At 49.6% G+C, this 26296-nt stretch overlaps 1 protein-coding gene across 1 annotated transcript in view; it reads right to left on the bottom strand.

Annotated features, from left to right (window-relative positions):
* The window catches only part of LOC132336289 (transmembrane protein 132C-like), a 178351-nt gene that overhangs the window by 5233 nt on the left and 146822 nt on the right, over positions 1–26296 (bottom strand). Inside the window, exons 5-8 of the mRNA XM_059863623.1 lie at positions 17772–17915; positions 7922–8127; positions 7229–7502; positions 6409–6600 (exon numbers count right to left, since the gene is read on the bottom strand). Coding sequence (XP_059719606.1) covers positions 6409–6600; positions 7229–7502; positions 7922–8127; positions 17772–17915 — 816 coding nt within the window. The remainder of the gene's footprint in view (positions 1–6408; positions 6601–7228; positions 7503–7921; positions 8128–17771; positions 17916–26296) is intronic.

Genomic DNA, 26296 nt, shown 5'->3' with positions numbered 1-26296 from the left:
CTCTGTAAGGAAAGTCATTCCTGTCGTACAAAAGCCAAGAGAGGCAAATCACAAAAATTACCAGAGGCACTTGACAGAACACTTATTTCCCTCATGTAACACATGCACAGGTGTCATGAGGAGCTGTCAAGTTAAGGCATAAGTATCTTAGCAGGAGTAAGGAGCTACCACAGAGTCTTGGAAATGGCTGGAGCAGAAGATTCATCTGAAAGAAAAAACTCACAGAACAATTGCCATTTTGCTGGAGAAAGGTTTGTTTTAAGCAAAACACGCTTTATCCTTGAGGTAATTAAAAAGTCCACCAAATTTCTGTGTCAAGAAGAGGAGGAAGGGGATTCTGGCATGATGTCCACAATAAAAATACAAATGGCCTGGATTGAATTGGGCTGTCTTGGTGCTCTGCAGGTAGCACTGTTAGAAGTCATCATTAGAAGCAAACACAAAGCCTTAGAAGCAAACACAAAGCCAGAGGTCAGCTCTCTGCCATGTGAAATCCCATCCAGATGACACAGATATTTACTTCTCCACATCTCAATAGCTTTCTTTGCAGGGCATTTCTTTAATTTTTCATTTGCTCTGTGTCTTGCCTGCGGAGCCAGCAGACGGCCAGGCAGATTGCCAGAGTGCAACTTCCCACAAAAGTGAAGTTCTCTCCTTCCCACACTTCAACCACAAATGGCTCTAATAACTTCACACTTGGGTACATCAGAACAACTGGGCTGAAACACCAGCACTGGGGAAAAACATAGCCACCCTGTTCATGTCCAGTCATAACACAAAATTTACAGCTTAATATGGTTTTCAATTGGCTGCAATTTGCTATGCTATGGTTATAAACAAAGAGAATTGCTACCCTTCCAGTTGAATTTAAAGCTTTTCAATGAAAACAGCAAGGGGCATTTAGCTGGGCAGAAGGCTGGGCCATACTGAATATTTGATTTCCAAAGCACTATCAGCAAGTACTTGAGGGACTGAAAGAAGAAAAACAAGTTGTGGCACAACAGGAAAGAAGGCAAAGTTCTTGGTGAATCAGGTTTACTTCAAAGAGCTGAAACAGAGCCAGGGTAACTCAGGAGCTGGGAAGGGTGAACTGCATCAGGAAATTAAAACATCTGATCTCTCATTAGAGAAACAACCCTGAAATGACTGAGCAAACACAAAGCTGCAGGGCACGGCTCGAACCTCTATCACAGCAATCCAGAGCAGAGCAACCCCAGTCAGAGGAAAGCAAAGGGGATTTTTAATGGATATGTGCAGAGAGAAAAGGATTCACCTCCTCAGGCAACTCAGCATCCTGCTGCCTTCCTTCTCCCCAAAACAAAGGTCAGCCTCACGTGCCCCTGGGGAAGGCACGCTGCCTTTGCATCAGCCTGTGCCAGGGAAGCACCAGCATCACTTCCAGCCCATCACCACTGCCACTGGGCCCTCCTGTGGAGAGCAGGCTGAGAAGATACCTGCAGGATGTTGTTCAGGTAGGGCTGGAAATGATGGCACCTGTGCCCCTGCCCAGCTGGGAACATGCCCAGCCCCACACTCCCAGCATGGGACTCACCTCACTGAACCCTTGGTGCATTTGGACAAGGCTGCCACCAACTTCAAAGCAACTTTTATTCTTTCTGCCACTGCTCCACAATTCTGCATTCCTGGCTTTATGAAGCAGAGACAAATGGGATGGCAGTCAGCTGAAATCTGCAGGCACACTTGTGATTTACTGGAGGTAACAGAGGTGTGCACTGGCTTAGCCATTATTTTCTACCAGCACTGACATTTTTTATTTCCAAGAGAATGTTTCTTCTTTTTTCCCAAAACAACATTGTCATGCCCATACTATGGACAACATTAATTAAAAGGGAAAGAAAACAAATGAGAGAAAGAGGGAGAGAGTTTAAAATCCTGCCAAAATACGTTGTATCAGACCAAATATTCTACTTGGCAAGAGATAATTTCCTCTCATTCACATCATTAAAGGGAAGCCAAAGGCAGGGCAAGGAAGTGAATTTCCCAAATGATTATAAATTCTGAAAAGCTAAAAAGAAAAGAAGAGAGAAAAAGGAAATGATTTAGTGCCATGTCCTTCAAGGAGCTGTTTCTGCAAATCCTGTGTACCACAGCAATAAATCCCCTCCCAATCTCTGACAAGGTCCTCCAGTTACTCTCAGAAGATGAAGATGGATTGGAGCCTTCTCACCTGCCAAGCTGCTGCCCCTCGTCTCATGCCCTCAACACTGAGGTGACAAATGCTTGTGCTCTTTAATTACCAAGCACAAACAAAGGGTTTGAGGGATTATCTTGCTTTCCAGCCTTTATTTGCCTCTCTTTTCCTCTCACACACACACAGAGTGACCACAGGGACACATCAGTGCCAGTGCTCCCCACAGAGCAGGAGGATCTCAGTGCTGACTGTGGAGTCACAGAATGCTCATTAGGTCATGCTAATGACAGCCAAATCCAGCCCAGAGATGTAGAAACTGCCTCCCACAACCAGTGTTTACCACCAGGCTTTCCTTAAGCACATAAAAAACTTCATCAAGACATCTTTTGTCCAACCTTTCCCTTGTGCCCTTGCTGCTCTCCTCCCCCATCCCAGGTGCATTTTCAGCTCTTGATCCGTGGCAGTTCCACCACCTTTCCTGGCCTTGAATGACATTGTGCCTTACCAGTCCAAAGATAGCATTTGATAAATCTTCTTGGCTAAACTGGTTGCATTTTAGAGAATTCTGCTGCTTAGAAACACAGAGCAGGATATTTGATTTTATTCCATGCTCAGAATAAAGCAGCCTTTTAATGGTCTCCATTCACTACAGCACAAATAAAAGTATTTGTGAGCAAGCCCTCAATTGCTGGGGTCAGCTGCAAGGGTCCTGGAGGGAGGCAGGACACCAGAGGAAAGAAATGGTTGGCTCTGCAGAAAACAAATACATCCCTCCCTCAAATAAAGGCTCTCAGCAGCTCCTGCTAGACCAGCTCTGACTGTTCTGTCTGGGGACTTGAATGCTGGAATGGATTTCCCTAGCAATTTTATCCCATGAAATATCAAAGTATTACATGTGCATTTATTTTTAAGCCTGTGGCTTGTGTAGTAAAGATTGGGCTTGATCGTTATGATGTGGAAATGAAAGCAGCCAAGACTCAGATCTCAATTCAAACCATGCATTCCCCCACTGAGGATTTCTCTCTCTCCTTTTTGTCCAATCTGCCCATGTGACATTCCTTTCCAGTGGGAATTTGCTTGTATTTGCAAGGGAAGAATTCAGATTCCTATCCAACCAGGCATCCCTTCTCCCTTTCCCATGCTGCTGAATTCCTCTGTCATTCCTGTGAGCCACTCCACTGCTCTGTCAGCTGAAAGGAGACAGAAACACAACGTGGGTGTAACCTACACTGCCAGCATGGGGCAGTGAACCCCCACCACAAAAATACTGCCAGTATCTGTTCTGAACTGGGAGGGTCAGTGGATTCTCAGCAAGGCCAGGAGCTGAAGCAGACCCTCCAGAAGGCAGGGCCAGGCAATGACCCCAGCCTGTTCTGCTGCCCAGGGGTGCTGGGCACCCTCCCCTCCCAGAGACTGAGAGCAGAGCCAGGCCTGGATCAGGCACTACACCTGGGCAACACCAGGACCTGGCTTTAGGAAAGCACCAACATTGCTCTTTTTCCCTGAGAACGTGTCTGCAGCTCCCCAGTAGCACTGAGAGGTGCATCAGTGCACAGAGCTGTTTATTAAAGGCTTTTTGCTTCTTTCTTCACTGACCCATTTCAGCTCATCAGCCCCATGCAATCCCCTACAGTGACAAAAGAGCTGGACACGACTGTGAGTTCCCCTGCAGAGCCAGCTGAGCTTTGGGACTCCTTGGAGCTCACTTAGATCAGGAAACATTTAAACACTGTAGGTTTTCTTTTGTTTACATTTTGGAGAAGCCTTTAGGATGCCAGTGTTGATTTAACAACCGTCAGCCAGCCAAATGGAGCAGCCTTCCCACCTGAGCAGATGGCCCCCAGAAATAGATCACTCACAGCTAGAGCTTCCAAATTTTCAGAAGACACTTCATCTTTGATATTTAAAAGTTGGTCAACCCGTGTCTATTTTTGGGCACCTAAATCACTGATCCACTTCTCAGTGCCAATGAGCTCCCTATTGATCAAAAAATAACACATGGGCTCAGCATCCTCAAGGTCACCTTGTCACAGCAGGTGATTAGCTGCTCAGCTACAGATAAAGGTACCTAACTTAAAGCATCCAAGGTGAAAAAATACTGGCTTCTCTTCTTTGGAGTGCTTTGTATTTATGGAGGAACTGCCAACTTTTCAGGACGTGTGCTCTGGCTGCTTTGTGCTGTGCATGCAGGCAAGGTGTGGCCATTAGAGCTGAGGTAACCCAGTCACTGTGGGCACTGAAAGAAAGCCACAGCAAAAGTGCTGCATTTTGGGTTTCAGCTGCATCAGTAAGGTTTGCATGAGCTATCTGGTCTTTTTATAAACTTTCTTGAGAGGAAAAGACACACTTAAAATGATGAAGTCCTCACAGCGTTCAAGTACAGGCTTGGTCCTGGGCTGTCTCCTTGGAAAAAACCCTCTTTCAAAAGGCTTGATTTTCAGAAAACACTCAGCATTTGCCTTCAGAATTCCAGCTCAGGCAGGATCTCAGCTGATGCACTCCAAACCATGAGTCACTTCTTGCAGAATTTAGCCACAAACATTCCCACATTCGCATTAATTTTTCTAGGGGAAAGTGACTTAAATGTTATATCCTTCATTCAAGCTGCAATGAAAGGAAAAGATGTCTGTGACTCCACAGGTCACTCCTACACCATTTCCTTCCACTTATTTCCCAGTGTGAAATCTATTCCTGCCTTGTTTTGGGAGATGGAGATGCCCTGCTCAGAACCAGGGCCTGACTTCTGCACCAGAAATGTGCCACTCTCAGCAACCTGAAACTGTCCTGCAGAGCAACAGCAGCTTAAACCAAGCTCTTCACCAAAATCATTTCACAACTCAGACCCTGGGAGAAATAATTTCAGCCCAAACCACGCTGACACGTTTTGACTCTCCTACCTTGCCAGTTGCAGTGACATGCAGTGACATGTCACATCATATTGCCAGGCCACAGACACAGGAGGTGGCACGGGGGCACCCCTGGCATCATCTGCCATAACCTGGTGCTGATAAATCTCTCTGCAATTCAGGACAGCTGATCCATGCATCTGACAGGCTGACAGTGGCACTGGGCAGCCTTTCCAGACCCACAGGCTCTCTGATCTGCAATCAAAGGCACAATTCTTCCAGTGCTGCTGCAGGACTGGTGCTGCTCTGTCCCACAGGACAGGACAGGGTTAGGAGTGCTCCAGGTTTTGTTTGCACAGTCTTTGTCTGTAGCCAGTGTGCCAGGTGTGGTTTCTAAGCCCTGAAGAAGGGTATAAATGGGTTAATTATGTAAAGATTCTTATGTTTACAGGATGCAACAAATGGAACAGACGGGCGCCGTGTCCTTCTAGTTTGGACATTTCCCTGTCACTAAGTTATAAAACAAACTAGATTATTTTTATGTTCCAGAAAATTAGGTAGCAATAATCATGAAAATGGGCCATAAAACTTGACTTGAGATCTCTCCCTACCTATGTGAGAGGAAAAGTGGTTTCTGCAAGAGGAGTAGCTGTGGACAGATTTAATGGCGTGGTCCCCAGTCCCAACCCTCAAATCAACTGACCAAGGAAGGATGTTCCAGTGAGCCCTGGGTTTATTCTGGGCCAGAGTGGGTGTTTGACTTGACCTGGTGGTGTTCTCCAATCTTCTTTTCCACAGAGGCTGTGACCTGAGACAAGCTGTTTGAAAGACCCCCTTTAGAGAGATGGGAATTTGCTGGCTTAAATAAGATCAGCACACGAACTGGATGTGAATCCCCCAAAATCCACAGGAAAATACAAGGAGAGATGAGCCTGGCAGTGTGTCATGGCTCCAGGAGGGAAAAGAAATGGATGTGGCCATCTTCTGCCTCTATTTTACAGCTCTTGAAGATATTAAATTGTGACACACAGAGCTCTGTGCTTCCAGAACAGAAAACAAGGGTGTGCCCACACAGCAAAGCACTGTCCAAAGACTGCCTGTGCAGTGAAAACAACAGGTGCACTGGCAAAAGAAAGTATTACAACTGTAAGCAGTTTTAATAACATAGAATAATTTAAAAATAAACTTCAGTGCTGTTAGAGCTTTTACTGCAGACTGAAGTCCCTGTTGGAAGGGAAGAAAAGACAAGGCAACTCCAGAGTATCTGCAGGGAAAAGCAGTTAACATGGACACGGAATACACCTGAGGTCTAAATTCTAAGCTGGCTGTGAATCCTCATCTGGACTTGACACTGATAAAATCCTGCCCCATCCCAGAAGGCAAACCCAGTGAAGTCAGAGTGCACCTTACCTGCTTAGGAGTGTGGAGCAGCTCTTGGGCAACGGCTGTGGCCACAATGGCCCTGCTGGTGGCTGCACTGGGCTGCAGGAACAGAGAGAGCCCGGACACCAGCTGCACCCCGAGGTCTGTGATGGTCACTTTGTCATCCAGCACAGTCACCGTCTTCTCTGCCAGGATGGAGTCAGACAGAGGAGACAAAACCTTTGGAGAAACACAGAAGAATCAATTTAGGAAAAGGCTGATCAATTGATAAAAGCTTTCTTAAGGTCATCGTCCCTTCTTGTCTCCAAAGCTTTCTGCACAGAAATGAAGAGCACAGAAAGGGAGTCTGATTTCATTAGCAGGCTCAGAAAACCTGAGTGGAGAGGCTGTGGCTGAGAACCATCCAAGACTGGGAGCTGTCCTGTCCCAGCTGTGTTATTTGCATTATTTCACCACGAGAGTGGATTCCAGATCTCCTCTCCTGTTACTCTGTCTTGCCATGTGGATGAGCTCATCAACCTCCCAACTGCTTCAAAGGGAGGTTACCAGCCTAGGGTTTGGCCTTCATTTCTTGGCTTGGAAATTCTTGTTCCTTCAACTTTTTCTGTTTGTGATGGAACATCAAGTCAGTAAAATATCCTTACCTTAGGTGAAACTAAGGGACATGCTGCTCTCTTCATCAGGGAATCACAGGTAGCCAGCTCATGCACAGGCTGCCTTCCCCACACAGATCAGCTCCACCCACCCTTTAGTCAGGACTCCTGTGTGTAACCCCAGGGATGTCTGACCTGTGGGCATGGCAGGTGAGGCAGCCCAGCCCACCCCCAGGCCCTGCCCAGGGCTGTACCTGCATGGTGGTCATCCCCACTTCCCGGCCGACCAGGATCCTGCCCTCCTGCAGCCTGGCAATGTGAGGGTCCTCCAGCTTCATGAAGTCCCTGACCAGGTCGGTGATGTCAAAGTGCCAGTCTGAGCCCAGCAGGTAGCTCAGCTGGCCCCAGGGCCCCGAGTCCTCGGCCACAAACTGGGTCAGCACCCTGACCATGGCGTGCTGGTACTGCAGGGTGCAGCCCCTGCCCCTGCGCTCGTCCTCGTCCTCGTCGTCGCTGTCCCTCGTGGGCCTGGTGCCAGGAGAGAGCACAGCACGGAGAAACGGTCTCAAAACAGCAGTGAAATTACCCCTGGAGTGCTGATGGAGGGTGTCCCCCCAGACAGAGCCCTCCCTTCTGCATCTCTGGACTATGGATATCCTCCTCACGTGAGGAAGGACCACAGAACTGGACTGTGCCACCTCCTCACCTGTGCTGCCACCTCCCACCACACCTCTGCCAGGGCACCTGAGCAGAGTCCCACGCTGTGTTTTGCTGCCCAAGACAGACCCGTGCACAGAAGCAGAAGCCCCACAGCTTTTACAGCTTTACTGTACCTGCAGGTGCCCAGTGCAAAGCTGCACCAGCCCTGCTGCTCCTCAGGGGAAGAGGCAGCATTTCAGGAGCATTCCTTTCACAAACCACCCCAAGATGCAGGGACCCCAACCCACCTTTTGTTGGAAACCACGGGCACTCGCCAGCCTTTGATCTGGCTGAGCTCGGTGTCGGAAATGTCGATCTGGAGGGGCAGGCGTGGCACCCACACTGTCATCTGCAGGGGGGCACTCAGGTACTGGTAGGTGAAGTTCACCAGAGCGTTCACCTTGCCTTTCATCTCCTTGCCGTTGACAAAAACGTAGTCACACCTGTCAGAAACCTGAGGGGGGGAAGAGAGGGGAGGGGAAAAGGTGATCACTGTGACAAAATGAGCTCCTGGCGGCTCAACCCCAAAGCCAACTGCAGAGGCTCCCCTCTCTTCAGGCATGCTCATGATGGCCTGGTGCAGTGGGAGCAGCTGAACACAAAGCCCCTCCCTGGCTCAGGAGGCACAAAGTGCTGGAGATGCCCAAGGGCTGGATACTGTTTGTGAAGCCTGCAGTTGATTTTCTGCAGCGCAGTGAGCTCCAAAGTGATGGCAGGGCTGGGGAATCCTTAATGAGCAAAGCTCTTCCCAGCTTGGTCAAGAGGAACCCAGCAAACCCAGACTGGGCTCCACAGGGGCAAGCAGCCAGTCAAAGCTCTGCCCTGCACACGACCTCCATCGGGGTGATGCTGCTTTCCACACTGGCTCTGCAGTAGATTTCACCCACTGAAGAGTAACAGAAGTCATTTCCTCTGCAATAAACATTATCTGTTTGTAAATGTTTACATTTTGATTAAAGCTGTAAAGTATTTCTAAACACTACAGTAGATTTATCATTAATATGTAAATGCTGTCCTGGAATATAAGCAAGCATTATCATAGCCATGTAAGAGTTATATCAGTAATCACTTCTTTAATCAGTGTTGTAATTTACAGACCATTGAGTTTTCTCATTTATTATTTTACTGAGTACTAGTGATAAAATCACTCCTGGATATATAAATCATTAAGAGAGATGCAGATAGTATGAAGTGACTCCATGTGATAAAGTCATTGTCATTTCTATTCCTAAAGGTGTCATAAATGTCTGGGGAAATCCAGTGGCACATTAATCAAACATTAAGTGGTGAGCAATGGGAGCTGTTACATTACTAAATGAGCTGGTATGCCTGCAGAAATTAACAGCAAACCCAGCAGGTCCCAGCTCCTGCTCCTGCTCCCATCCTGTCAGAATTCCATTTCATCACCCCTAACGAGCACTGGTAATGGTGGAAATGCATCTCCCACCTGAACATGTATTTATATTGTCATCTGCTCCCTTCTACCCACTCCCAGCACCTCTTTATTCAAATGAGCATTATCAGCTGGCAGTGCTGCTGTCCCCAGAGTAACCCAGCAGATGGATGTCCTCTGTGGCCACAGAGGCAGGAGCTGAACTGCTCCCAGTCTGGTACACCACATTTGTATCCTCTCCTGGCTTTAGGCACTGCTCATATCCTGGTAAAATATTTGATGATGAGATTGCAAAAAGAAACTTCAGAGAACATAACACAAACATTTCTCTGCCTGGCTGCCTCAGAGGGTTCTGCTCCAGCAGCTCTGTTGACTGAAGCACTACCACTGCTGCAACACCTGACCCATCCCTCTCTTCAGGCTTCACCCTCAGACCACCCGAGGCCACTTTAAAAGCCTGAAGGGGGCAGAAACCCCTTCATTTTAGCTCTATGAATGCCAGGGCCTATTTTCCCATCCCTTAGCCTGAATGGCAATACAGAAGCAGGTTTGGTTCCCAGCAGGCTGTTTCAGACTGTCTGCTGGATCTAACCTAAAAGCACCGTGCACAGAGGTCAGGAGGAGCCCAGAAACGTGTGTGATATCCCATAAACCAGCAGGCAGTTATTCAGGACACAGCCCTACATGGGCTGCTGGTTCTGTCTGTGGTGTCTGCACCAGCTTCACCCTGCCACAGGAACCCTAAAAACGTTTCTCATTAAGCAGCTCCAGCTGCAGGCAAGCAAGGGCTGCATGTCAGGAGTCCCAGCCCTGAGCTCCTGCCCAGGGAGGTGCTGGTGCCCAGAGCAGTGAGCAGCCCCTGGGGTGTCCCAGGGACACCCAGCCCTGTGTGTGAGCTGCTGGTGTCCTTCCTAGGTCTGGAACATTCTACAAAGCAGCTTCAGATAAAGCTCTTGGCTCCTCAGCCTTACCTTCCTTTGGGCAGGAGTGTTTGGGAGGCTTGTCAGCAAAATCCAACTGAACCCTGCCTGGAGCCACAGGCATTGCTGCCCTGATGCTGGCTCCACCCCACTCATTTCTAAGGAGTTCAACCCAGAGACAAAGGGAACTTTCTGTTTTAGCTGTGCAAGTCGCTCATTGAAGCATTGTGCCAACCACTTGCACGTGCTGCTAAAAGATTTCTGACAGCACACTGCTCAGACTGCTCGGGTCTGGCCCAGATGTATGAGTTTATTTTGTCTAAAGCTCAGTGTTGTCAGGAACTGCACAAATCTAACCGCTGGGAGGAGAAAAAGAATAACAATAGGAGCAAAACTGCAATTCCACAATGGCTCTGGGCTGAGATCCAATCTCCAGCTGCATTTGGAGAGCTGCTACAAGCCTTTGTGGCTGGGCCACAAACAAATGGCTGAGCAAGTCCATCCAGCATCCCGAGGAGGGGGCTGAGCAGCCCCCACAAAGCCTTCCCACCTGCTCCAGGTTGAGATTTCTTACTGGACATGCATCAGCAACACTGGCAGGTCTTTAGGAGCTGCATGGTGAAAAACATGAGTCTCCTCCCCAAGAGCAAGCACTGCTCGTGTCCCTACATCCCTACACTGCCTCTCCTCTGCTCCTGTGCTTCTGAGAGGGAGAGGAGGAGCAAAGCTCAGGCTGCATTGCATTCCTGCAATTCTGTGTGCATTTCAGCTCCTTCCAGGCATCCATCCTGGCAGCACCATCCATCACTCCTGGCAGGGAAAGGCAGCACTTCCCAGCCAGGGCTGCACAGGAGGAGCAGCTGTGCCTCTGATCCCAGGGCAGGTGTGCTCTCTGGGCTCAATGGCACTCACCCCCATGCAATGCTCAGGTACATCCCATACCTGCTCCTCTGCAAGCAGCACACCTCAGCTGAGCTCAGCCACAACAGCAGGAAAACAAGAGCAGGGCTGTGGGCCTTCCTTGCCCTTCCCTCACCCAGTGTCACTAAAAAGTCAATAAACAAGGTTTCTCAGTCCCACAGGACAGATGGACTGACTGCTACAATTTACAGCCCCAGCAAGTCCTGGCCAGGCTCTGATTTGCTGTGCACCTGCCCCTCACAAAGAAGGGAGCAGGTTGTGTGGTTCAGGCTAACTAAGGTGGAAATAACATCCCAGACAACTTAGACAGCCTGGGTCTGCAGTCATTCAGGGCAGGCTTGGCTGCACTGCCTGGATCTGTTCTCCTGTGGGTAAAACAGGATGGAAACACAAAGGCAATGGCACATGGAACCATGGAGGAAGGATAGAAAGCAGATTTAAAAAGAAAATGGGCTACATTAGAACTCAATTTGTTTTTTTTTTAATTAGAAAGGTATATTTGTTGAAGAGTTTTTGATAGACAAAAGTGCTTTTCTGTTTTCCTCCAGGCTTTGGCCAACATTCTGGAAGGTCAGGGAGCAGTGCAGGGAGAACCTCTCAGCTCTGGGTCCTGCCCACTCCAGGCCAAGAAAGTTTTCAGCAGAAGCTGGAGGCTCTGGGAGCACTGATGTGTCTCTCATCTCCTGTAGCATTTATGCTTTTTCTATGAAAACATCCTCCCTCTGAAAGTGCTTTTTATCTCTGCCATCAGAAGAAGGGAGCAATGATGAAGGGAAAGCCTGCTCAGCCACCACCTTTAAGTGATTGGGTTTTTTCTTTCCTGCTTAGCAGATCAGCAAGAAGTTTTGCATTTTAAAGAGCTCTCTGATGCTATTTCAGCAGTTTCTTTCATTATTAAGCTGCATTCAGCTTCTTTCCCCTTTTTTCTATTTTCCTAACTTCTTTCTCCAGATTAAAACTAAACTAAAGAAGCAGACAGCAAAGACAGGGCTAAGTACAATTCCCTCTTTGTCTTTTTCCTGGCATTGTACTTTTGTGCCCCCTTGTAACAAAGGCCATTGCCTTTCCAGACGACTTGGACAGATTCTCTCTGCAACAAATCACATTTTATTGAGCTGACAGAGGAAACTGCTGCCTGGAAATCAGGAGAGTCCCTCCTGGATGGCACCTGTGGCACTCTGACCTGGGGAGGGGATGTCCCTCGCCCTGGCCATCACAGATGGGCTGCAGTGGATGTGAAGGACATTCCTGGAGCTGTTCCCAGCCCAGTGCAGAACCCCTGGCTCTCCCTTCACTGCCCCTTTTCAGGCTTTGATCCCACCCTGACTGTGCCCTGCAGGACTGCAGGGAGGGAGCACGAGCTGCTGCAGGTCACCCCAAAGGATGGGACAAGGACACACAGCCAGAGAGGGGCTGCTGGCACCTCTGGAGAACTCTGGGCTTGCCAGGTTAAATTCCACTGAGAAATCTCCCTTCAGGTACTGGTGGAGCCAGGCAGTTTTAGGACAAACTTCATGTCCAATACAAGCTAAGGCTGCCTTTCAGAGGATGGTGAACTCAAAGCACTGGGTTGTGCCTGTGGTACACAGGAGTGGAGAGAATGACAATGGTAAAACCTAAAAACAAATGGGTGGTTGCCTCTGTGAGTCTGCTCTTGTCCAAGCTGGTTTATTCTCCAGTGGTTTTCACCTCTGGAGGTACCAGCCCAGTCTCTGAAGGACAAAAAGAGTTTTTAATGCAGCAATCCTGTCAGGTTTATGGAGAGTGAAGAACTGGGAGGCATCAGTCCCTTTTCTAGGTGGAGTTCTGTGTGGTTTTAGGATGAGCAGCAATGGGGAGATGAGGTGACAGTGGATGTCCTGCTTGCATTCATCAGGTTCAGAATCCTGCATTTCTGTCTGTAAACCCATTTCCCCATTTCTCTTATGCTAGTGTAAATGCTGCTAACATATTCAAAGGTTACATAAATGTTTAAATATTTATGACAGCACTCCTGTGAGCAGAGAGCTTTTCCCAGTGCCTCTTAAAAGAAATCTCAATTTCAGTGAAAAAAAAAGAAATTACAGGATAATCAGCAAAGAATAGTGGTGTTCAGCACTTTTCATACATGAGACCCCTTGTGTTCAGCTCAGTGCCATCCCTGTGGCTCACCAGGAAGGCACCTGGAGCTCATGGAGGTCAGGCTCTGGGAGCAGCCCCTCATTCCACTAAGGAGCACCAGGATCACTTACTCACCCCAGACCAACAGGTCATTTACAGGACATACCAGACTGTGATAATTCCACACACTTTTTTGGATATTCATGTCCTTGCTATAAATTTCTCCCAAGATTTCTTTTTAACAAGGTGCTCTGTGGAAAGGGAATTATCCTCTATTAAATTCTCCAGGTTTTGAAAGGGAGACTCCGTGTGGCTCTCCAGCCCTGATTCCAATTAAACACACACAGGAAATCCTCTGCTACAGGAACATTAGGCTTCCTAAGAAGGATTTCACTGCCTGGCTGCACAATCCTGAATAATCAGTAACCTAGTGGAAAACTGGAGCTGTCTCAAGGCCCACAGTACTCATTTTGTCAAATTACACTGGTTAAGTCTGATAAAAGTTAAAGCTTCAGACCTGAGCTCTGCCATGCTATTATTTACAGCTTTGAGAATGGAAACCTCCATTCCAGGAGCTGCTCATTGCTCCAGGGCTGCCCTTCCACTCCCAGGGATGCAGCTGAAGCTCAGGGGCTCAGCAAGTGCAGCCAGAGAGGCAAACACAGCCCTGCAGGCTGGCAAACTCCCACCTCAACCTGCAAAGGTTTGGTTTGCTCACATCAGTGCAGGAATAACCCCAAGAGCCCTTTCCACCTGTGACCCCCAAAAGAAGGAGCCTGTTTGGTGAGACAGCTGAGGAGGGATTCCCACTCTGGCCCAGGGAGCAGGGCAGCACTGCCTGCACGGACTGATTGCAGCTGCACCCTCAGAATCAGCAAGCTGCAGCTCTCAGAGGCACCCAGGGCTGGGAGCTGGAGAGGCTGGGAGCTGCTGAGAGCTCCAGAGCACAGAGGGGATCCAGCCCTCAGGCAGGCTCCCAGCAATGAACTCCTGCAGCTCTCAGAGGCACCCAGGGCTGGGTGCTGGAGGGGCTGGGAGCTGCTGGGGCTGGGTGCTGGAGGGGCTGGGTGCTGCTGAGAGCTCCAGAGCACAGAGGGGATCCAGCCCTCAGGCCAGGCTCCCAGCAGTGAATTCCTGCAGCTCTCAGAGGCACCCAGGGCTGGGTGCTGGAGGGGCTGGGAGCTGGAGGGGCTGGGTGCTGGAGGGGCTGGGAGCTGCTGAGAGCTCCAGAGCACAGAGGGGATCCAGCCCTCAGGCAGGCTCCCAGCAGTGAACTCCTGCAGCTCTCAGAGGCACCCAGGGCTGGGAGCTGGAGGGGCTGGGAGCTGCTGAGAGCTCCAGAGCACAGAGGGGATCCAGCCCTCAGGCCTCCAATGCCACTGCCAGCACAGGGAAGGAGCCCCAGCCCTGCAGAGCAGAGCTGGGTAACACCAGGGCCATGCTCTGGATGCAGTCTGAGCTCTCTCTGCTGAGCAGGGGCTGCATTTTCAGGATCAGCAGCCAGATGAGCAAAACTAAGCAGAAAGGCCCCAAAGCAAGGGAGCTTTTCTTAGGGCAGAGGCTGTACATTATCTCATCTCATTAGAGAGATTTCAGAGGCAGCCTTGCAGAGCAGCAGCAGCACATTTAACTAACTGAGTATCATTCACCACGACAGAACTGAGAGAGTAAAAGGGGCACAGAATGCCAGCTGAGACTGGAGGGCATCTATTTGCCCCCCAATGACCAGCTCTGAAGCTGAGCTGTAGCTGTGCTGAGCCACAGGAGCTCTCTGCAGCTCACATCATCACAGATCCCAAAATCTGCCTCGCTCTGTGCACTCTCCAGCCAAGCAATTTCTGGAAATGGGGACAAACAGAGAGCTGGGCTCCTGCTCACTGGGGATGTGGCAGCCCCTGTTTGCAGCATGGCCCCAGATATCTTGCTGGAATCACTTTTAATTCCATCTCACAGTTTGGGCAGTGGTTGTGCATTTCCATCACAGTGTTTGTCATTCCTCAACTCAGTGTGTACCTACAACACACAGGTGCACAGTGAGTAAACTACAACCAGGGGCAGAAAAGCAAAGCAGAATCAAACCATCCTCTGTCCTGACTGCATTGCTCAGGTCTGGAGCACACTGACCATCCTGCCACCACACCTGCAGCTGGCTCAGCCTGGTGCTGCTTCTCCCATTTCCTTTCCCAGTCTTGGTGCTGAAGCCTTGGAGGTGATTCTGAAGCACTTGCTGTGGAACCTGAGGTGCTGCTGCTGTGATTTTTCCCTTGGGCTGCTCTGGCTCTCCATCCCCAGTGCAGGCAGCTGGGTGATGGCACAAGGGAGGGAACTCTGCAAGGATATAGTTTAGAAGTTTCTTCAGCTGCCCTTGAAATTTCTGCCTGTGATGAGATGGCATTTACAGCTTTCATTGCTGAATGTATCTCAGTCCATGCCCATTCTGAGCTTCCATTTCCAGAGGCTGGCTGCTGCCCACTCCTGACAGAACATCTCCTGTGCCAGCTCCACCACTCTGCCCTGGTTACCTGCTGGCATCTGACAGAAGGGTGTGGTAAAGCTCCACTTCTGCTCTCAGGCTCTGCTGCTCTGCTGAACAGATTGATCCCAGAAATCAGGACTATGGGAAGGATGGAGGAGGGCAAGGAGGTGGAGCTTCCATTTGTTCTCCTGTTCAGAATATAACACATTTGGCAGAAGAAAAACCCTCAGAGTCACAGGGCTTCAGAGCAGCAAAACAATGGCATCTCCACACTGTGACTTCTGCCCTGTTTTAAGGCTGTTCAGTGTGACACAAATGGCTCTGTGTTCACAGCATCAGAAGGCAAGGAGGAGCCAGCAGAGAGCCAGGCTGCTGGCTCTGGACTCACAGAGAGGCAGCTGCTGCTCCCAGGAATCTCAGGTGATTCTGGGTGTGGTCAGTGGGAACGGCACTGGCAGCTCCTCAGCTCCTGAACACAAACTCCAACCTTCAGGGAAGGGGGTTGTTGTGTTCTTCACAGCAGGACACCACACCTGACCCTGCAGGTGACCCAGTGCAGCAGGGTTTGCTCCTGAGCAAAGAGCACAAAACATCAGCAGAAGCAGCAAAATCCACCTGAGCTGCAGCAGATGGCAGGAGCCCCTGCCTGCAACTGCAACTGCCATTAATGGATGCACACAGATGGATCCTATTGGTAAATTCCAGCTTGGCAAAATCAAATTTGGCTTTTGCTTCCTTTTTAGTGCCACAATAAATTTTGTGTCCACTTTTAAAAGGTTGCACCACTGTGTGAAGGTCTAGAGCGCTCAAAGGCATTTAAAGTTCATGAAATCAGCAGTAAATTTGGAAATAAAGACTGGGAACTATCAGACAATAAAAGAAGTAAAAGGAGTAGCAGTCAGCACATTCAGACTGTGCACTGAGCTGCCCTGGGACCATGGGGATCACTGGGAAACTCTGACCTGCTATTTGCAGATAGATCTTAAACTCAGATTTCCACAGAACAATGTAATTCAGCCCAACTGAAGCAAAAATTAACATAAATAAGCTTTGAGCTGATGGCCAATTGCTGGGCAGGAGCAATTACAAGCTCTTTACATGAACCATACAAAGGACATTTATTTGCTAACCAAATATTACAGGCCAAGTGCAGACAGGCACTGAGCATCTCCAGCTTCTGGCCTCACTCTGTCAGGTTTGGCTGAACCCAAATTACCAGAAATTCCACACAATTAAAAGCACACCAAAATATCTGCCTGAACCTCTAGATGATAATGTGAGTAGGTATCAAATAGCTCTCATCAAAAACCCTTTTTTCCCCTAAGTTTGTGGTTTAAGGTAATCTGTGGGCTTTACAGGAGCTGTAAACTCATGCACACAGCCCTTGCACCATGGGCTCTGCCCAAAAGACAAAATTTATGATGTCTGGATTTTATTTTTCAGCAGAAAGGTTACTCCCAACAAGGTCTCTACACCAGGATTTCACAGAGGAGGATATTTCTGAAGAATTGAACATAAAAGCTTGATGGAGAATTTCAAAATGAATTAAGGATGAAAGGCCTCTGTGCTCATTTGAAGCTTTCTGAGTGCTTTTTAAAATCTGAACCAATTGAAGATGTCAATTTGCCTTGAACCCCAAACCACTTCCCCACGTAAAGAAAGAAATTTTGTGGAAACAAGAACATTCTAGATGGAAAAAAAAAATTTAAAAGCCTTTTTTTCCTTTATGATGAGATGAGCAAAGCTTTTTGTTCCAGGCACTTAATTGAGCTGTGTTTTTCAGCCAGCTGCATGTTTTACAGCAGCGAGCACTCGTGCCACAGCCACATCCCTGCAGAGGTTCTGCATATATTCCAAACACACAGGAGACACCTCCTCTCACCATCTGAGCAATTTCCAACCAGCTCTGAAGAGAGAGAAATTACACCTGGAAACCTCCCTGGCTGATCCCAATAAATGCTGTGTTAACCTCCAGTTATTTGTTCCAGCTCAGCTTCAGAGTGCCCCAGGCAGGGGAGGCTCCTGGAAGCCACTCAAAAATGTTCTGATGGTGCAAACAGCATTGGGTTGGGAGGAACCCTTCCAGTGCAGGTAAATGATTTCTGCAGAAAATAAGGGAGCACAGCAGGGCCCCAGGTGCTACTCCAAGGACATGGTGCTTCAGGAAAACATTCTTCCCAAACAAATGGCTGGAGAGCTGCTCACTCCAGGCTGGGGTTACTGCCAGGCCATCTCCCTTTGCCTGTGAAATGTGAAAGCCCAGGAGCCACTGGGTGGCAGGAACTTACTTTGATGACGTCCTCCCCGGAGGATTTGCACTCCACAGACTCAGAGATGTCTGTCACAGCACTGTTCTCCTCGATGGACACCACCTTGATGGGCACTGCCACCGTCCTGCCCGTCAGGATGGCCGTGTTCAGGATCTCTGTGTCCTGCACAAAGCAAAGCACAGCACTGCTCACATCAGCTGGAGATCCCAGCCCATCCCAGAGAGCACAGCACTGCTCACATCAGCCTGGCTGGAGATCCCAGCCCATCCCAGAGAGCACAGCACTGCTCACATCAGCCTGGCTGGAGATCCCAGCCCATCCCAGAGAGCACAGCACTGCTCACATCAGCCTGGCTGGAGATCCCAGTCCATCCCAGAGAGCACAGCACTGCTCACATCAGCTCTGGGTGGAGATCCCAGCCCATCCCAGAGAGCTCAGCACTGCTCACATCAGCCTGGCTGGAGATCCCAGCCCATCCCAGAGAGCACAGCACTGCTCACATCAGCCTGGCTGGAGATCCCAGCCCATCCCAGAGATCCCAGCACTGCTCACATCAGCCTGGCTGGAGATCCCAGCCCATCCCAGAGAGCACAGCACTGCTCACATCACCTGAAAATCTCAGCTCATCCTCAGAGAGCACAGCACTGCTCACATCAGCTCTGGGTGGAGATCCCAGCCCATCCTCAGAGAGCACAGCACTGCTCACATCAGCCTGGCTGGAGATCCCAGCCCATCCCAGAGAGCACAGCACTGCTCACATCACCTGAAAATCTCAGCTCATCCTCAGAGAGCACAGCACTGCTCACATCAGCTCTGGGTGGTTAAAGTGTCTCAGTTCATCCCAGAGAGCACAGCACTGCTCACATCAGCCTGGCTGGAGATCCCAGCCCATCCCAGAGAGCACAGCACTGCTCACATCAGCTGGAGATCCCAGCCCATCCCAGAGAGCACAGCACTGCTCACATCAGCCTGGCTGGAGATCCCAGCCCATCCCAGAGAGCACAGCACTGCTCACATCAGCCTGGAGATCCCAGCCCATCCCAGAGAGCTCAGCACTGCTCACATCAGCTGAAAATCTCAGCCCATCCCAGAGAGCACAGCACTGCTCACATCAGCCTAGAGATCCCAGCCCATCCCAGAGAGCACAGCACTGCTCACATCAGCCTGGCTGGAGATCCCAGCCCATCCCAGAGAGCACAGCACTGCTCACATCAGCTGGAGATCTCAGCCCATCCCAGAGAGCACAGCACTGCTCACATCAGCTGGAGATCTCAGCTCACCCCCAGAGAGGTCAGCCTGGTGAAAGGCCATGGAAGCCCAGCTCTGTTTGATCTGCTAAATAAACTCAGCACTGTGTTCAACAGCACCATTCTCTACACTCAGGTCAGGCACACCCCACAGGTAAGCTCTGCTTTTGAGATATGAGGGGCTATTCCCAATAGTCACCCTCCAACATGTGATTTCGGAGTTTTCACTAATGCAGACTTGACTGGCAATCACTTCTCAACCCTGCTCTTCATTTATCACCTTCTAATATCAAATATTACAATATGGGTAATATCAGCTGCAGGAGAAAGAGGGAAATGCTGTCCAGGAGTGACACCAAAAGGGGACAGCTGCTTCCTTAGGGTAAGGATAAAAGAGCCTCCAAAGGAAAAATGAATCCAAGCCCACTGCTTGGACGGGGCCTCTCCGTGAACTTTGTGTCTGGAACTGTTTCAAGATTATTTCATTTCCTCTGATATGGCCAATGAAGCAATGTGAGGAATCCAGAAGAGTTAGTGGTGCTGTTAACTGCAGGGGAAATAACAAGGAAATCTGAAGTCTGAGCTGGGGTTGTGGCAATAAAATCCTTTCAATGCACCATCGACCAGGCTAACACTTGGAACTCCTGAACTGTGTCAGCATCACTGTATTCCCAAGATTCCCATGCAGGGGAGACTTCAAAGTTTTCTCCAACTTTTCAGCTTTCAATATAAAGTGAATAAAATATTCAGCAAATTCCTCAGCACTGGAGTCATGAGGACTGCAGCCACTGATGTCAACAGCAGCAAAATGGGGCACTGACACTGTTGATACTGCTTTCAGTTCAAGTTTAGTGAGTCTGAAATTTAGGTCACATTTTCTTTTCATCTGGCAACTTGTTATTGCTCAGGTTCTCCTGCAGCTCTCTCAAGAAATCCCATCAAACTTAAAAGGAAATGCTAAAAAGGAATGTTGACTGTTCTAGAAATGCAGGATCCCTAAATGATTCCTATTGCAGCATGAGGGATCCCCAGCACTGGGGAGGGACTGGTGCCCACCCAGGCACAGCTCTGAGCACAGATGGAAACCTTTTGCCTTCACCTGCCCTGAAAGCAGCCACAACTCATGGCCATTACACAGGTTAAGAAATACTGATGTACAAGCAATTCATATATTACACACCATACTAAAATAGCAATTTTCAGCTCTGCCACTTCCCCTCCTCAGGCTCTGAGTGCCCTGTGATAGCAAAAACAAAGCAGAAAAAGAGCCCAAGGAACAAAGCCTTGATGTTATTGTGTTTTTTGTCTGGAACTAGAACAGAGCAGCGTGGATCCTCCATCCCTGGGTGTGGAACAGCCCCTGCTGCTGCTCCGTGCTCCCCTCACTGCTGCAGCCAAGGCAAAGGGGGAAATCCAGGGGGAATCACCACAAACCCAACAGGAATCATCCATGGCCCAAACTCCCCAGAGGCTGAACTGAAACAGATCAAAATAAAAGGAGCTCAGGCGGATTCCATCTGTCTGTCTGTCCATGAGCACCCTGAAGGTGAGCCACAGCACCCAGATCTGCTGCCCTGCCTTCTCCCAGCCCCTGAATATCCTCTGACAAGCACCAATCCCATCTTCAAGGACATGTCCAGCACCACCAGGACAACAATTGTTCTCCAGCAGCAGCAGCAGCAGGGTGGGGGCTCCTGGGTCTCATTCTTCAGTGCAATATACTGCCCTGACTGCAGGCTAGCTCAGGAGTACACAGACAGCATTCCTAAGAAACTTTCAGAGAGACTACAAATTCATTTAAAATGAAGCACTTTTCAAAATCACAATATCTTGGCCATTTCCACATTCTTTAATTTTTAAAATCCCCCAAGAACTAATCTACTTTCTGTGCAGGCAGCAAGTAGAGTTTTAAAATGGAATTTATTTTATGTGACAGAAAAATTGAAAGCATCTGATGGCAGTGTTTGGACTTGTTCCCCAAGAAATCCAAAGATGAGGGAAGTAGAGTAAATTGAAAAAACACAGAAGGGAGATGCACTGTAAGTCAGCATCAATATCCAGGTCAGAAAGAACTTTCTGTAAGTGAATTGCAAGCTCTAAAAAAGCCAGGACTGGCACTTCCACAGCTGAAACAGAGCTAGACAGATAATCCTGATGGAAACAAGGGAGACTGGAGCCCTGGCTGTGGAAGCCTCCAGCTGTCTTGGCAGCACGATGCCCAAATCCCAACATCTGACTGGGACACTGCAGAGGCTGAGCTGCCTCCCTTGCCTGAAGAACATCTCCAAGCTCCCAGTCAGGAAGGTTCTTTCCTGTTACCAGGGCATCCCTTCAATGGATACAACAAGTGAAGGAAATAATTACTATTTAAACGCATTTAATTAACAAATTCTATAATTAAAGAACAAATTTCCCTCTAATGATTAGAAGAAAACTCTAGTGGTTAGGCTCAAGGAGGTATCAAAGGAGATATCTGAAAGCAAATTATTGAATTTCGTGTGTAAGAAATGGCTTTAAAATGTATTGACAGACTTTGCTGCAAAACCACCCCTGTCCAGGGGATCTCCAAGCTCTCCTCCTCGAGCTGCTGCCACAGCTCAGGGCACCCAAAACTCCTCTCATGCTCTGCCCTGGCCCGGGTCAGGTTCCTTTGGGGGAAGCCCCCCGCAGCAGCACTGGCCTCAGCATTTCCCTCCCCAGCTGCAGCCCCTGTGCTGCTCACAGCAAACTCTGCAGGGCTGCTTCTCACACCAATCACCTCCTTCCTAGCAAGGGGAAAGAATTCCCCCAAAGCAAGTGTGTTCTGGGCAGAGCTGAGAAGGCTGTGCTCACATCCAGAGCTGGGCACCCCCAGGGCTGACTCTGCAGCAATCTCACTTTTTATTCCACCCCTTTCCAGCCAGGGAGCTTGCACTGAGGGCAGTGGGAGCCCTGCACAAAGAGAGAGAATACAGAGTTCTGCTTGGATGTAGCTGAAGAGCAAACCCTATGCTCATCCAGCCTCTCAGTGGTAGGAAGGCAAAGCATGCAGCCATGACTGATTCAGGAACTAATTCAACATTAAATTGTGGCAGAAGGAGGAAGCAAAGGGACAGCTGTTTAATTAAACTCTAAATCCGATTAGATGGTGTTATCCAGAGAAATCCAAGGGAGCCTGAGGTCCTGAGAATGGTCCAGAGTGCAGGCTGGAATTCTGTGGGTGGAGTCTCCCAGGATGATGTTCATCACAGCTCAGCATCCAGATCTGTCCCTCTCACAGCCACGCCACCTCCCCAGTGACAAACCTGTGGCACAGACCCGAAGGACTGACACAAAACCACCAGCTCTGTTTTGGAAGGGGAAGCTGCTTGGAGGAGCCTGTGGGAAAGGGCAGCTGGGCACTGTTACCCTCCCAATGATCCCAGCTGCTGTCTCACAGACAAGGACAGAGCCAGCAAGTGCTGGCTGCTGACAGGGCTGCACTGGAGACAAAGCCCACCCAGAGAGCTCCAGGGGCTGGGCTGTGCTTCCAGGGGGTTCCCCATCCCCTGAGGAATGCTGACCCCCTGGCAGCACGTTTGCCAGAGGAGGTGGAGATGTGGGAGATGTGAAGAGCCTGTGCCAGCTGCAAACACCCCGGGCAGCCCAGAGGGGCACTGAGCTGTGCCTCAGCCCCAGAGCAGGCACAGAGCTGCACTGCTCTGCACTGCAGGCAGCTGGGGGAGCACAGGGCTGTGGGTTCAGTCCTTAATGCTGCTGAGATTACAGCTGATTAAGGAAATAACACTGGTAGGCAGCAGACTCTGCTTATCCCCCCAATCCCACGATTAACAGTAAATGATACATGGTGCTTTCTGCCAGCTGGGCCCCCTGACACTGCACATCCTGGGCCCTGGGTGCAGGAGGGGAAGGAATTCTGCTCTGGACATTCTCAGCACAGCCTGCAGAAGAGCAGGAGTGCTCCTACAGACCACGGGGGTCGGAGGATTGGGGACCCCTGAGGCAGAGTCAGCCCCTGGCAGCAGGGGGAAAGGCAGATTTCTGTTGGCTGGATTTTGGGCTGCTCTTTCACTTGATTCCAATTCCCCTGGCCCATCACTCCTCAACCCTGCTCCTCATTTATCACTTTCTAAGAGGAGGGCTTTCACTTCATGAGCAGTATCAGCTGCAGGAGAACTGGGGGATGCTGTCCAGGAGTGACACCAAAAGGGGACAGCCTGCTTCCTTACCAGCATCCTCAGTCCCCAAAGGTGGAGAATCCAGGTTCTCCATGACTGCAGCTTGGACCCAGGTTACTCCATGACTCTGAGGTCCACTGCCAAGGAAAATGTCAGCTCAGGAACAAATTAACTGGAGAAGAATCAGGCCATTCCAAATCCACGTTGTGAGTAGAAGCTGCCATTGCTGCAGTCTGTTCCTGACGAGGACAGGAGAACAAAGGAGCTCAAAGCTTCCTCTGGATGCTAACTGCAGCTGGCACAGCAGCACTGTGAGGTGTCTCCTCTCTGCTAAAGCTTTCTTCAATACACCACCACAGGGCACAGGAATTAAGGGCAGCACCTGCCCCAAGAACAGGCACAGCCCAAACATCTGCCCTGGGCACACCCAGAGCTGGGGCTGGCACTGCTGCCCCTGGTCCTGGGGTGGCTGAGGCTCTCCAGGAGCCCTGCACAGGGGCAGGGGGCTCTGAGAAGGGCTTTGTTCATCCCTAGATCTGTTCCCTAGAAAAGGAGACTCAAACCCTCACCAGGTGTGCTGGGATCAGCTGATCTGGGTGCTCTTGGTGCAGGAAGTCTCACCAGCCTCCAGGAGCCCTGCACAGGGGCAGGGGGCTCTGAGAAGGGCTTTGCTCATCCCTAGATCTGTTCAGAAAAGGAGACTCAGGTGCTCACCAGGTGTGCTGGGATCAGCTGATCTGGGTGCAGGAAGTCTCACCTGCCTCCAGGAGCCCTGCACAGGGGCAGGGAGGGGATGTGGAACAGGGACACCAGGGAGGGACTCAGACTCATCCTCCCCACTGCCCAGCAAGGTGGCTCTGACATTCAGAGCCCATCAGGGCTCAGGCTGGGCTGGGGCCCCTCAGCAGCTTCTCCTGGGGCTGGACCCCTGCCAGGGACACAGTGGCAGCTTCCTGGGGCCAGGGGCAGAGAAAGCAAAGCTGGGATGGGAATTTCGTGGGCCCTGCACAATCCTCCCTGCAGCTTTTGTGGACAGTGTAATTTATGATCAAGATCTAAGTGTCTCTTCAGAATGGGAACTCAGTGTTCTGCAAATGCAGTGTCCTTTTCATCAACGACCCTGTCTCTGTTTAGTCTCCACATTAAGATAAATCTTAATTACTGGCCCCCTACATTAGCAACAAACCATTCAGCTCTCTTCCCTGCTTGCACAGTTTTCAAATACCCTGCTAGAGGAATTTTTGAGGCCTGATAAATTACACTCTGCAGACAGAAAAGGGGGATGCAGAATACATTAAGAGACAGGGACGCAGAGAAATATCTCTGGATCCTTGGATGACTAATCCCACTTTCCTTCAGAGAATCCATCCTGTTAGCATCCAGACGTGCAGGAGGGAGCATCACCCACGATTACTTTGATTTAGCAGATGCAGACTGTGTTGCTAAATGCAATTCTATCACCTGTCACAAGTGAGCATCCCTTCCAAAGGAAGAGGGGACTGGAGCACCTCAGTGCTTGGCTCTGTCTGCAGCTGGTGACAGGCAAGGCTGGCAGTGCCCAGGCCACGCTGTCCCAGGGTCAGGGACAGAGCTCTGGGCTCTACCCACATCACTGTGACAGCAGGAGGTTTGTAACTGTGAACAAAATGTAAAATCCTATCAGCATTCCATGTGAAAAGGCCATGGATGGTTCTGGCCAGCAGGGAAAGGAGCAATGGGCACACCCTGGGTTAGGAGCAGGAGGAACCTTCCCAAAGGGACAAATCCTGAGAAATTCTGCTTTAAATTCTGCTGGAATGCCCCTCCTGCAGAGCTGATGGGAAAGGAATGGTCCTGGCAGACAGGGCAGCTTTCTGTCACTGCTGAGGGGGGACAACCAGCCCTGCTCTCACCTCCAGCCTTGGAGCCAGGTGCAATGAAGAACCGTAACAGCCAGCAGGTCCAGAGACCCAGAACCACAGAACCCAGAATGACAGAACCCAGAACCACAGAACCACAAAATCACAGAACCACAAAATCACAAAATCACAGAACAACAGAACCCAGAACCCCACACCACAGAACCCAGAACCAGAGAACCACGGACCACAGAACCAGAGAACCCAGAACCACAGAACCCCAAACCACAGAACTACAAAATCACAGGACCACAGAACCCAGAACCTCAGACCACAGAACCAGAGAACCACAGAACCACAAAATCACAGAACAACAGAACCCAGAACCATAGAACTCAGAACCCCAAACCACAGAACCACAAAACCACAGAACCCACAAAACCCCAGAGCCACAGAACCCAAAACCACACAACCCCAGAACCCCAGAACCACGATGCCTCTGAAGCTCCTGTCACTTCTTCCACTTCTGAACAACTGAGAATCAAATTCAGATTTCTTTTAACAAATGGGTTTCAGAAGTCAATATTTACTTCACTGTATCTGTTATACTAACTTTGTCATATGCAGTTCATAAAACCAATTCAAAACTTAATTTTGGAGCTGTATGAGTTTGCCACAGGCACTGAGACTAACCAGGAAATCTTATTTCCTCTCCCTTGTGAAATAAGGATCTAAGCACTTGCATTAATATTTCTACAGGGATGTTCCACTGCCTGAATGTGAATTTATCATTCCTCTAAAAGCAGCCCCAGCCTGGCTCCACGTGTCAGTGCTGAGCAGAGACTGAGGTCAGAGCACCCAGGTCAGCTGATCCCCAGCACACCTGGGTGAACACCTGAGCATTCTCTGCCTTGCTGGAGCTGTGGCACCAAATCCCATCAGGAATAGCTCAACTATTAAATAGCATTAAAGAAAGAAATAAAATTAAACACGGAAAACCCAAATATTACACCAAGGCTGCTGTCTGTGAGTGAGCAGCCATGCCAGGATTCGGTGGCCAATCTGCATTTGCAAAGAAGGATGGCATTTCCTGCTGGGGGGGGGAACAGTCTGGAACTGAAAAGGACTTCAAAGGAAACAATTCTGGAATCTATTAAACCTTAACAAAAACCTTTCAGGACAACTGCAGGAGATGGGAAACAGAACCCCACATTTCATCTTTCTGTAACCACTTAAAATATAGAATAAGGACATAAAAGTGAGTGGAGAAGATGAGAAGCAGAATCCTGCATTTTAATTCT

The sequence above is a fragment of the Haemorhous mexicanus genome, chromosome 19, assembly GCF_027477595.1.
Source record: "Haemorhous mexicanus isolate bHaeMex1 chromosome 19, bHaeMex1.pri, whole genome shotgun sequence".
In the NCBI taxonomy this organism is placed as follows: domain Eukaryota; kingdom Metazoa; phylum Chordata; class Aves; order Passeriformes; family Fringillidae; genus Haemorhous; species Haemorhous mexicanus.
This window is presented reverse-complemented; position numbering and strand designations above follow the sequence as displayed.